This window comes from Macaca fascicularis, chromosome 20 (genome assembly GCF_037993035.2).
Source record: "Macaca fascicularis isolate 582-1 chromosome 20, T2T-MFA8v1.1".
NCBI lineage: Eukaryota > Metazoa > Chordata > Mammalia > Primates > Cercopithecidae > Macaca > Macaca fascicularis.
Genome location: NC_088394.1, coordinates 80605723 through 80619385, shown reverse-complemented (window position 1 = coordinate 80619385; position 13663 = coordinate 80605723). Strand labels below are relative to the sequence as shown.

The following is a 13663-nucleotide window of genomic DNA, read 5'->3' as shown; positions in this document are numbered from 1 at the left end:
ACTGGGTACTTAAGCAATACAAAATCACTGCATCTCCATAAGCACCATCTCTGATAATCAGTTCAGTGTCTGTGATGGAGACCCAAAAATGTAACAGACCAGGAGGTAAAGAGGTGACCTGAGTTCCCAAGAGTCAGCAACAGACCAGGACATGAATGTAAACTCCAAGAACAATAGATGCAAGCTGCCCCTTAGTTTACAAAGAACACAGGCTCAGAAGCTAGCCGGCGCTGGAGCCAGCAGGCTGCTTAGCAACAAGACCTAAACAAAGCTCCTTCAACCCGGGCATGTGCTGATGAAGAGTAACGTCCCTGCTGCACTCAGAACTGTTAGGAAAAAAATTACTCAACAACCATTTCCTAAACTAAACGGCTGGCACTCCGAAGCACAGGATACACTTTAAAACTAATTCACTAGTCAAAGTGATTCAGCAATTAAATACATTACAGTTTACAGCAAAAAGTTCAAGCTGCAAAGAAATGTTTATTCAAATGGGAAAACAATGTTTACAGGTAGCCTGCCCACCCAGCACGTATGGCCAAAATTCCCTTCAGGGAAGTAAGGCGAGAACTAGCTTACCATCAGGTAGTTTATCCACAGCCTGTGTGCCACAAAGAACTGTTCCACTGTACGGAGGAAGCTGCACAAGGAATCAGAAAACAAATTTTAATTCAACAAAATGTTAAAACCAACACATAACATTTAATTAAGGCAACAATTCATTAAAACTCTTTATCCATACAACTTTGCATGCCATTACTTTTAGCAGAATAACATACATGAAGAGTCAGTGCAATCTAAATCATCTTCATTTAAGGAAAAAAACGCAACAGAAATACTTTCAAATATTTATCACCATTAAACAGATCCAAAAATGAAGCCAAAGGGAATAAAAATGAACTCCAATGGACATGTAAATCAGCTACAATAAAATGCTTATGATACATCCTTCTTTCCACAGGATGTTAATGACTGACCATTCAGACCACAGACACTTTTGTTCACGCACTAGTGAAGATGGGTCTTCCTGACTGCACCTCTTATTCATGATCACTACATTGCAACACAGTCAGCAGAGGCTGGGACCAGGTCCACAGTCGGAGAGCAGTGGAAAGCCCACTAAAAACAAAAAGCCTGGTGACTGCGGCTCCCTTTTTAACACTGTGCCTTAATTAACGAAATTAACAGCTAGAAGTCACATTCCTTGTTTGGAAGACAGAAAGCAGAATGGGAACTGTCTGATCTCTTTGTAAAAAGCTGAAAAGGTATCCCAAAAACAACTTAAATTTTTCTTCTTCCTAGCTATTCCATAACATTTATTGAAGAGTTGGAAATGCTTCCAATGGACACACTGGGTGTAATGAAGTTTAGGAAGGGGCCAGGCATGGTGGCTCATGCCTGTAATCCCAGCACTTAGGGAGGCTAAGGTGGGTGAATCACTTGAGGTCAGGAGTTCAAGACCAGTCTAGCCAATATGGTAAAACCCCATCTCTACTAAAAATACAAAAAATCAGTTGGGCGTGGTGGCAGGCACCTGTAATCCCAGCTACTTGGGAAGTTAAGGCAGGAGAATCATTTGAACCTGGGGGATGGAGGTTGCAGGGAGCCGAGATCACGCCACTGCACTCCAGCCTGGGCAACAGAGCAAGACTCTGTCTCAAAAAAAAAAAAAAAAAAAAAGTTTAGGAAGAAAAGGGGTAAGGTAAGCAGAGACAAACTGCTACCTGAGGGCAGAACAAAAGGACAAAAAGATATTCTGGTGCAGCACTTCCCAAAGTCTGTTCACTGCAGTACAATGGCCAGTGCAGGAATGGCCGTAGGGCCGCAAAGTTCAGAGGCTCCTGGGTAAGTCTCATGCCCAATACTGTATGAGAGCTGCTGCTTGATTGGCTTCCTCAGCCGATTTCTCCCATGAAATCTCAGCACACCAATTCAATAATCACAGCAATAAAAGCTTCTCTCTGCAAGTAACCCAGTAAGTTCTCTTCCCAGAGAATTATGACAAACAGGAAAACACAGGGCAATTCCAAAGAAGCCTTCAGGAGTTGGCAACTGCACTTATCTCCACCACCAGGGGGCAACATAGTACTCATCACATTGACACCGAGGAGAAAGCATTCTGTGTGCTGAGGGCTACACTAGTCTTGGCACCCGCAATGTAAAGATCATTCCACACACCAGCATTGATGCTGGCAGGCACCTGGAGAAGAAAGGTGGGTCTATATGGGCAGTGGACACAGCTGCCATGTGTGTCTCAGGAAGCCTCCAATCTCGTTCAAAACCCTCGGTGGTCACAAAAGACAGTTTGGAAATGACACACAGAATGCCCTCTCTTTTTCTGTTAATGACATTAGGATGCCCCCTGGTGACAGAAAGCTGTATTATTTTGAGGCATGAAAAGTGTTCTGAATCACACTCTCTACACAAAATCATGGTAACATCAAGAAACCATCTTTGCCGGAGTCAAAACAGTTCTATCACTATCGTATCAATGTTCTCTTCACACTCACGGTATTCTGTTCTGCTCAGGGAAGACAGAATGCTGAAGAAAACCTGCAGATCCGAAAGTGCAGCAGGCCGGGAAGACGCACAATTTGGAGAAGGGACCTCTTCACCCATCCACTTCAAACGCCAGTGCAAGGCAGAGAGCTGTGGGAACCCTGCTCACCATCTTCCGGCTGCCCCTTCCTCAACATTCAACCACGGGGTGTGCACACTCACTCAACTCCCAGCCACTCCCACAACACGCAGAAGAAAACCCCAGCAATCGGGAAAAAAAGACGATGCTGAGGACAAGCAAGTGGAGAGGTGGGGCCAGTGATGCCAGGTGGCGCTGACTGAGGCGGAGACGCTGTACCAGTGACACCAGGTGGCACATACCCTGCTCCTCCTCAACAACTCTGGGGAGGAGGTCCTGTTATTGTGGCCCTCTGACAGATGAGGAAGTCGGGCGACACTGCTAGTAAAAGGCACTGCAGGGATCCGGTGAGATGACCACCATCAAACTCCGGATGACAGGGATCCGGTGAGACGACCACCATCAAACTCCGGATGACACTGCCACCTTCTGTAAGCGTGCTCAACACACTTACTTTGATTTGCTAAGGTGATAAAAAAGTGCACCTGCAGGAATGCCAGGTGGGTTGTGGCACTGTAGAAATGTGTGTGTTTTACTCTACAGGCACAAAGCACCTTTCTTTCAACAAACCTCCCTCACACATCAGCCCTTAGTCTGTGGTAACTGGATATCTAAATACACAACAGAAGAAAAGTGCAAGGATGGTTCGAAGTTCATTCGTTAACTATGTAACTATTTGTAAGAATACAAAGTTCAAAAATCAAAGCAAAGACATAAAATTCCCTACACAAATGCAAAACGAGCAAGCGGAAAAACTGTCATCTATGAATAGTTATGTTAACACAGTCTGAAATCTATGAATAGTCATGTTAACACGCAGTCTGAAAACAGCGCTGCAGCCTTGTGAAAAGGATACTTGGGCCTGTGGCTAGGAAGGTCATGTTCTGAAGTCTCCCTCTGGGGCTACCTGTGTGTTCTGCTTTCCGTCCCAAAGACTCTCCTGAACCACAAAGCCCTCCTTTAAAATCCCATTAAGACACCAAATTAAGAACTGTCTCTACTCTCTACACACGCCCACACCACACACACTGCCCACTGCCAACACTACGTCATCGGGAGCTTATTTACTCAGCCATGGTTGGGGTGTGTGCTACTTCCAAAACTGAGATTCTGGAAACTGTAAAGAACGGTGAGCATGTCCTCTTTCTGAACATAAATAACAGGATTATGACTGAGGTTTAAATATGCTTATTAAATAAGTTGACTGCATTTTTTCCACTGGAGAAAACCATTTTTAAATCACTAGAGCCCAGCTCTAGAAAAGATACCAGCTACCTTTCACCTGAATTTGCTTCTCCTGATTCCACTGAATTACTAGCCACCTTATCTTGTCGGTGGCAAGCTGCCAAGCAAGCAAACTAAAAGACAAAGCAGCCCTCCGTGGGCAGGAGTGGCGCTTCTGCAGGAAGGCAGAACGCACTTTCATTTTAACACCCCACATTTCTTAATTTGGTTTTTCAATTCATGGCCCCACGTAGAGAAAACAATGTTTGATCAAGCTCCTAATAGCCGAGAAAAAGCATATGAAGAATTCGGCTAAATTGTAACTTATGCCATGGCCACATGGTAGTAACACTGCATGTCTGGGCAGCAATTATGTTACCTGAGAGATAAAAGGCCAAACCGTGCTGTGGAAGTGACACGCCCTCACCATTCACACACCCACAGGCCCAAGTGACACGCCCTCACCACTCACACCCACAGATCCAAGTGACACGCCCTCGCCACTCACACACCCACAGATCCAAGTGACACGCCCTCGCCACTCACACACCCACAGATCCAAGTGACACGCCCTCGCCACTCACACCCCCACAGATCCAAGTGACACGCCCTCGCCACTCACACACCCACAGATCCAAGTGACACGCCCTCGCCACTCACACACCCACAGATCCAAGTGACACGCCCTCGCCACTCACACACCCACAGATCCAAGTGACACGCCCTCGCCACTCACACACCCACAGATCCAAGTGACACGCCCTCGCCACTCACACACCCACAGATCCAAGTGACACGCCCTCGCCACTCACACACCCACAGATCCAAGTGACACGCCCTCGCCACTCACACACCCACAGATCCAAGTGACACGCCCTCGCCACTCACAAACCCACAGGTCCAACTGACACACCCTCGCCACTCACATACCCACAGGCCCAACCACATGCAGCCCCAGGAAAGTGAGTTCCTGTGTAATTATGTGCTATTATAATTCAGACTCCTGAAGATTGGGAAAAGTAACTCAATCCAATTATGTTAGTCTGCATTTCCCTTTCTCAGGTTACTGTGATTTTGATAAACTCTTTTCATACCCCTCCAAATTTCACTGCATGCTCAAAAATAAGAAAAACAGAAAAGTCCAAATAAGCCCAGACACACTATGAGTTCTGAAGCTCAAACTCATTTTCATGAGACACAGTCATGTCTACTGTGAATAAAAGGTTTGGCATAACTTACCATCTGTGCCCTTTTCATCCATTTCTACTAACATCTGTTACTCACTAGCTATCGGACCATACATTAGCTGATTTCCCAACATTTCCGTGACGTGAATAAGCATTCTGCATTTTTTCAATTTAAAAAACAAAAGAGAGAGAAAAAAATGGGAGGCCTGAAAGGAAAGAACGTGCCCAAGCCCTCCGAGCCTGTGGAAGTGGCAGAGCTGAAGCGACCCCAGGCCTTCAGACCTGAAATACGGTGCACTTTTCACTCTCCTATCCCATGAAAACTCAAGTTTTGTCTACTCACTTGCAAAGAGACACACACCCATCCACATGTGCACACACTTGAGAAAACCAGTAGCAACTAAAATGTATGGTTACATCAGTGTGATGTGGGAAAAAATGCGAAACCACACACACACACACACAAATGACCCGTGTCTGGTGGCACACACCTGTAGTCCCAGCTACTCAGGGACCGAAGTGTGAGGACCCCCCTGAGGCAGGGCGGGGGTCAAGGCTGCAGTGAATTGTGATTGCACCACTGCACTCTGCACTCCAGCCTGGGCAGAGTGAGACCCTGTCTCGAAAGAAAGAAAAAAAATAGAAATAAAAAAATAAAATAAAATGTGTGTTTATATAGAGATAAGCAACAGGCTCACAGAACGGCACACTGGGAACCAGGGGAGATGCGCTGCCCAACAGGGCTGACGGGACAGCTAACCGCTGAGTTCCCAATGAATGGTGCGGAGGCACCTGCCAGGGCCACAGGGACAGGGAGTTCGATGCCACCTCACATGTCTGCAGAGTTCAGTGCTCGATACTCACTGAAGCGTGAAAACAAAACCTGAAAACTTTTCGAAGAAAACAGACAAATGTCTTCATTATCTCAAGGATGGGAAGAGTTTCCTAAAGATATTTTTAAAACTAAAAATCCACAAACTATAAGGGAAAAAAATCAATTCAGTTGACATTAAAGTTAAAAGTGTACTCCTCTTATCCAGCAAAAAAACCAAAACAAAACAAAACAAAAAAATCCAACCCCAAAAAGGTGCCTAACATGTGAAGCTTAAAGCCCTCATGCTAGGAACAGATGCTTGTAAAACCAAAGATTAATCCTAAAATCAGTAAGAAAAAGACAAGCTACTTGATTTAAAAATATGGACAAGGAGGCCGGGCGCGGTGGCTCACGCCTGTAATCCCAGCACTTTGGGAGGCCGAGGCGGGCGGATCACAAGGTCAGGAGATCGAGACCACGGTGAAACCCCGTCTCTACTAAAAATACAAAAAATTAGCCGGGCGCGGTTGTGGGCGCCTGTAGTCCCAGCTACTCGGGAGGCTGAGGCAGGAGAATGGCGTGAACCCGGGAGGCGGAGCTTGCAGTGAGCCGAGATCACGCCATTGCACTCCAGCCTGGGCGACAGAGCGAGACTCCGTCTCAAAAAAAAAAAAAAAAAAAAAAAAAAAAAAGGACAAGGGGGCCGGGAGCGGTGGCTCAAGCCTGTAATCCCAGCACTTTGGGAGGCCGAGACGGGCGGATCACGAGGTCAGGAGATCGAGACCATCCTGGCTAACACGATGAAACCCCGTCTCTACTGAAAAATACAAAAAACTAGCCGGGCGCGGTGGCGAGCGCCTGTAGTCCCAGCTATTCGGGAGGCTGAGGCAGGAGAATGGCGTAAACCCGGGAGGCGGAGCTTGCAGTGAGCTGAGATCCGGCCACTGCACTCCAGCCTGGGCGACAGAGCGAGACTCCGTCTCAAAAAAAAATAAAAAATAAAAATAAAAAATAAAAAAAATAAAAAATAAATAAAAATATGGACAAGGGATATAAAATCAAGTAATTCACAGAAGAGGACATCCGTATTGCCAGTAGACATGTGAAGATAATGAAATAGTGCCCAGCTGTCTGTAATCTGGGAGATGTAGATTAAAACAATGAGAATCCATTTACTACACATCAGATTCACAAAAATTTTAAATATACCAACACCAAGAGTTAGCAAGATTTTTTTTTTTAATACGAACAAGAAAACTCCCATGCACTGATGATAGGAATGCAGACTGTTAAAATCCTAGATAGCAAACTAGCAGTCTCTAGTAAAACTAAAGAGGCTCAGTCCACAAACCCAGTAATTCCATTCCCAGGTCTATGTCCCGGAGGAGCCCACAGAGGGGCACAAGGAGACATGGTAAAATACATTGACTGCAATATCTTTAACAGCTGAACTAGAGACCTAAATGGCCCTCGACAGGAAAATACGTAAGCAAATTGCGGTGTGTTCAATAAGTGGTACTGAGCAACGCAAATCAAAGAACAAGAACACATTTCGCAGCATAAAGAATACAACGTTAGCTTAAAATAAACGACAAAATGATGAACACAGTATACCATTTATGTAACATTTTAAAGCACATAAAACACTACAATTGATTATGGTGATATACACGTATATGATAAAAGGTGAAAACCAGTCAGGACCAATATTTCCCAACTTCAGCAGAGTAGTTACTTCTGGGGAGCGATGGGAGAGAGGTCCAAAGGAGGCTTCAATTGCATCTGTCATGCTTTATTTGCTTTTCAAACTCTAATAAAGTAAATACAGCAAAATGCCAAATCAAATGTCAGCCAAATCTAGCTGGTAGGTTGAGGTATTTCTCATATTAGTCTCCATATTTTTCTCTACATTGGAATTCTTTATTTAAAAAATTAAAATAGAAACATAACTATTAATTGTATCTACCCATGTACTCACTGAAACACAGTTTTGTCTTACCTCAACTGAAGATCGAGGAGTCACAAAGAACTGATTGAATTCATCAGGGCTAAAATCTCCAAAAATATACTGAAAAAAACAAGAGAGTCACTGATCACATAAAATATACAAATTATATACTTTCAGAAAAAATGCTACATATTTTAACAATCCTATGCAATATTTGGGCCATAACCCCCAAGATCCTTTCTCAATTAAACAGAGGATCTGCAACTCAAGAGTTCTAGGTTGTTTATATGAAAGAAATACTTCTGAACCTTTCCTACAAATTGTCCAAGAACACTATGAAACTGAAAAAGCTTATTTTGAAACAAGTCAATTCTGTATGCCAAACTTGTCGAGTCCTGCTTGCAGGAGAGTTTTATTGGTTCACAAATACTGCCAGTTGTTCCATTTACCTTTCTGCTGACTCATGCCACTACCTCCATTTCCGTTTTCTCTGCCAAACATACTAAAGCAGAAAACGTGGTTCAAATGGGAAGACAAGGAAATCCAAAAAAGGAAAATGTTAATGATCCTGATTAATGATCTTTAAAAATATCTATATAACTTTTTAGTTAAAAAATGCATTTCCACAGGACACACAGATACACGTATTATCAGACAGACAAAGCCCTTGTTGCAAGCCCTGATGTCACAGAATTCAGAATGTGACTTTCTGGAAAACGAAGTGGTTAAACTGCATGGATGTGAGTCTGGCAAGTGCCTACCAGTTCATATTCTCAATGGAGCTCCAAGAAACAAATCATTGAGGCCTGGCACAGGAGCTCACGCCTGTAATCCCAGCACTCCGGGAGGCTGACATGGGCAAATCACTTAGGGTCAGGAATTCGAGACCAGCCTGGTCAACATGGTGAAACTCCCATCTTTACTAAAAATACAAAAATTAGCCGGGCATGGTGGCATGCACCTGTAGTCCCTGCTGCTCCAGAGACTGAGAAAGGAGAATCGCTTGAACTCGGAAGGCGGAGGTTGCAGTGAGCTGAGATCGTGCCACCGCACTCCAGCCTGGGCGACAGAGCCAGACTCGCATCTCAAAAAAAAAAAAGAAGTCACTGAGAAGATTTAGCATGACTAGATTTCCACAATGGAGAAGCACTGATTCATTCATTTAATCAATAATTATTTAGAACCTACTAAATGCCCACGTATTATCAGTATTGGGTATAAAAATGGTAAGCAGAGTGTGGTTCCTCTGTTCTAATGGAACTAAACAGTCTAGTAACTTGCAGGGAAATTTACAAGCCAAGTGATTCAAAAATAACCAGTAACTAAATATTACATAAATGAGTAACACTCATTATTATTGTAAATGTGAATAAATGGCCACTAAATGCAATACCCTACTCGTAAGAATGCACAGGGGAAACATTTCTGGAGAGCTCTTTGACAACATCTACCAAAACTATAAATATACATTAAGAACAAAAAAATTTTCATATAATATTTACACATACTTGCAAAAGTCTACAAAGAAATTACTGACGGTAGTAGTGAAAATAAACAGAGCCTCAAAATGGTTCAGAAATGATCTTCTGAAATACTGTCACTGAAAGGTTACACCTTCTTCTCGTCACCAAAACTGGGAAAAGACGATATGAATCTCACTAAGAAACCCTCAAAGCAATGGAAGGGAAAATTCTATAGGCTAAAAGGAAGCAGAAAAAATTAGCACAGACTATCACAAAAAAAAAGGAGCTATCAGAGATCATGAAAGTATTCACGGAAATTAGATTACTAATTTTAAATCACTAAATTAAAAAACTCGACAGAATGTCTTAATAGCAAAATTAACAAGGCTATCTATATAAGGCAATTTTTTGGGGCAACATTTTGAAAGTTCCGAGAAAAAAGGATTTTGTTCCTAGAATGCCCAAGTATTTTTTCATAGAATTCTATAAATTACTTTTCAAATGCAGAAGAGAAAGAACATTTTCTGTCACATACACCTTTTTCTTGTGGGGAGGGAAGAAAACTGCTTAAGAATTCCAGAAAATGAATTTGAGAAATAGAAGTAAAATCCAAGAAACATATGGCAGCTGTGAAGTTTAATGCAAATATTAAGAATAAATAAACTAGAATCATGCTGTTTTGTTTAATATCAATAGTAGAAACGAGGCTACTCAGTGCACATTGCCTATGGGGGGTAGTCCTGCTCTGCAACGAGCAGTTAAAAAACAAAAAAAGTAGAGGCCAGGCGCGGTGGCTCACGCCTGTAATACCAGAACTTTGGGAGGCCGAGGCAGGTGGATGGTGAGGTCAGGAGTTCAAGACTGTCCTGGCTAACATGGTGAAACCCTGTCTCCAGCAAAAATACAAAAAATTAGCCAGGCATGGTGGCGTGAGCCTGTAATCCCAGCTACTCAGGAGGCTGAGGCAGGAGAATCACTTGAACCCAGGAGGCGTAGGTTGCAGCAAGCCAAGATCGAGCCACTGCACTCCAGCCTGGCGACAGAAACTCTGCCTCAAAAAAAAAAAAAAAAAAAAAAGTAGAAATGCTATCTTAAAAGTTATCCGTTTTATCTTATGACTAATAAAAAAGGTTTTTTACTTCAGAATGTGGGGAAGATACCTAAGGATAAGAAATCAGAATGTTCTGCAGGATTATTAGGTATTTTCTTTACGAAGGTTTTCTTCCTAGACAATGGAAAATAATAAACATTTCATGTTTATTCCAATCATACTTCCAAGGACATTTTCTTATTTGAGTTCATATACAGTCTAAAGTCTTTAGATCTGGTCAATCCAGTAAGAAAACTAAAAATCCAAATGAATTGATAAAAATCTTGGCAGCAAAGGAGGAGAGGAGGAGAAAACAGGATTCCAAGCCACTAACACACACTTCCTGTTTCAAATGCAGACACCAAGCGGCTTCAGCATGAGTCAGCGGCAAACACCCTCAAGACTTGAGCTGGAATGCTCAGAAAGGGTTCAGGGAATTTTTTTTCTCCTATTATTTTCAAATGTATTAGTTTTACTTAAGTCTTTATTTTTAAAGTCTCTGAGAAAATTTGTTACAGATTTTAAGTGTGTTTTTATTATAACTTCATGTCAATAATTTCTCCACAGATATGTACCTTCAACCTAATTACAAAATTAACTGGGGGAAAATGAGGAAGAACTTTAGGTACAGACACCGAGAGATTTTCAAAATACTATTAAAAGAAAAAACACTCTCAGTGTAAAAAAGGTAGGAAAATAGAATATTTATTTGTATTGCTATTAATAACATATTTGTGTTTGTTAATAATAGAGATATTTGTGTCTGCATAAAGAGACACTGGAAAGATCAACAAGAAGAAATGTGACCCTTCACCTCCGGGGCAGGAGCGCTGAGTGGACGCAGACAGGAGTGGAGGGGATTTCCTAGCATGTCTTTTGGAGGTTTTTTTTTTTTGAACTGTATACTTTATTCAAAACATTAATCATAAAAAGTAAACACAAACAACAGCACCTTACAACTCTTCAAACACACCCATTTTACACAGACATAATTTCATAAGCATGTTAGTTTCAAGATCTCATTGACAACAGGTTAGGACTTGATGAAAATGTGTCACCCAAAAACTACACCGCAAGTAACTGCTGACTACCAATGATGCAACCCTAAACTATCATTTAACACCTGACAAATGGCTAGCCACAGCTGTTCTGAACTCCAGCTTGATTTCCTTAACACTGGCTCACACAGCTCAATAAACGACTCCATCAAAATACACGTGAATCCTATTTTAATCCTTAAATGCATGAGCTCTTAAAAGTGAGCAGTTACACTACACCAATATTGAAAACCTGTCCTTTCGATTTGGTACTGAAAGAACAAAGGAACTTGCTAAGAAGTCCGTGCCACGGGTTTAAGAGCATCTCTGCAAGGCCTTCAGCATCCCGGGGAACCTTGGTTAGAATTTCCATCTCCTGTACAATGAGTATTCCCCATATGCTCATAGCAGATAAACGACATGTATCTTTTTCCTATGTGCCAATACATATATAACTTATACTCAAGCAGGAATTCTGATACAACCCAATAACTACACATAAAGGAATCCCCTATTTGGGGAGTGAACTATCAAATGTCAGTAAAAGACAAGTCATTGATATTACAAGCTAGGGGAATCCTAAGAATAAAACGGAATTTCTTAGAATTGCAATGCACATTTTGAAAAATGATAAATATTTCTTTCTAAGCAAAGTAAGCTGGCATGGTAACCATTTAAACACGGATTATGAATGATAAAATAATCCATATATATGTGAAGGTTAAGACATTTTCGTATTTAACAAAATCTTACGCATCAAAGCCGTACAATGGAAGCAGCATTTATTGTCAACACTATTCCAGAAGACAAAGTGTTGCTTGGCCAGACACGGGGGCTCACGCTTGTAATCTCATCACTTCCGGAAGCCGAGGCGAGCAGATCACTTGACTTGAGGAGTTCAAGACCAGCCTAGCCAAAATGGTGAAACCCCCCCTCTACTAAAAATACAAAAATTAGCCGGGCATGGTGGCGGGTACCTGTAATCCCAGCTACTTGGGAGGCTGATGCAGAAGAATTACGTGAACCTGGAAGGCGGAGGTTGCAATGAGCCAAGATCGTGCCACTACACTCTAGCCTGAATGACAGAGGAAGACTCTGTCTCAAAAAAAAGAAAAATGGTGTTGCTTATAAAATAGAATATGACAACTTTATTGGGAGGAAAAAAGCTAATTTTTTGATATGCTGATAAAATTACAAAAGGAAAAATGGCCAAATATTTATTCAATAGCAAATACCAGTGAGTGGACATAAATTATAATTTTGATAAAACTACAAAAGGAGGCCGGGCGCAGTGGCTCACGCCTGTAATCCCAGCACTTTGGGAGGCCGAGGTGGGCAGATCACGAGATCAGGAGATCGAGACTATCCTGACCAACACGGTGAAACCCCCTCTCTACTAAAAACACAAAAAATTAGCCAGCCGTGGTGGCACATGCTTGTAGTCCCAGCTACTCAGGAGGCTGAGGCAGGGGAATCGCTTGAACCCAAGAGGCACAGGTTGCAGTAAGCCAAGATCACGCCAGCCTGGGCGACAGCGAGAAAAAAAAAAAGGAAAAAAGGCCAAATATTTACTCAATATATTTCAATTATTTATGCAATTTATTCAATATATTTATAGCATTTACCAGTGAGTGACAATTATTTAACTAAAATGACATCTGACTAAATGTTGAAGCAAGGCATGTTTGTGACACCAAAAAGTTTATTACAGAAATTCAGGACAGCCAATTGCTACGAAAATGTTCTGGTTTCACCATCTCCTTCTCCAAAAGCCTTCCTAATTTCCAATCAAAAGTTATTTTAGGTGTTTGGTAAAATGAGGAATGTTACCAAAAGAGGGGAGAAGAAATGCTGATGAAAGAAGTCAATACCCTGAAAGGTTGTGGGAAACTTCCAGACTACAAAAAGCTAGAGACACGACAACTAAATGAATTTCCGGACCCTAGACTGTATCCTGTGATAGAAGGGAAAATTCTAGAAAGGACATTAACATGGTCAACTCCCAAAATTAGAATATGGACAGTAGGTTAGAAAAAAGTATTGCATCAATGTAAATTTGTGAAACTGGTCACGTTTTACTGTGGTTATTTAAGAGAATATGCCTATTCTTAGGAAATACACATTCAAGAATTTAGGAGCAAGGGGCTAGGGTGTATGTAATCTTCCCTCAAATCTCAAAGAGTTCAGAAAAAGATTGTATGTCTGTATATTTGCATGTGTTAGCCCATGTCTGTGTGTCTGTAAGCTTGTGTATCAGTATGA

General features: G+C 42.0%; 1 protein-coding gene across 6 annotated transcripts in view; it reads right to left on the bottom strand.

Moving 5' to 3' along the window:
• USP10 (ubiquitin specific peptidase 10) overlaps positions 1–13663 on the bottom strand; it is an 81084-nt gene that overhangs the window by 39417 nt on the left and 28004 nt on the right. For 4 of the 6 annotated variants that reach the window (XM_005592681.4, XM_045382566.2, XM_005592682.4 and 1 more), the window contains exons 2-3: positions 7863–7931; positions 580–640 (exon numbers count right to left, since the gene is read on the bottom strand). In XM_005592681.4, coding sequence (XP_005592738.2) covers positions 580–640; positions 7863–7931 — 130 coding nt within the window. Of the gene's footprint in view, positions 1–579; positions 641–7862; positions 7932–8260; positions 8314–13663 lie in introns of all 6 variants that reach the window. The other 2 variants (XM_074027690.1, XM_074027691.1) reach the window with 1 other exon arrangement.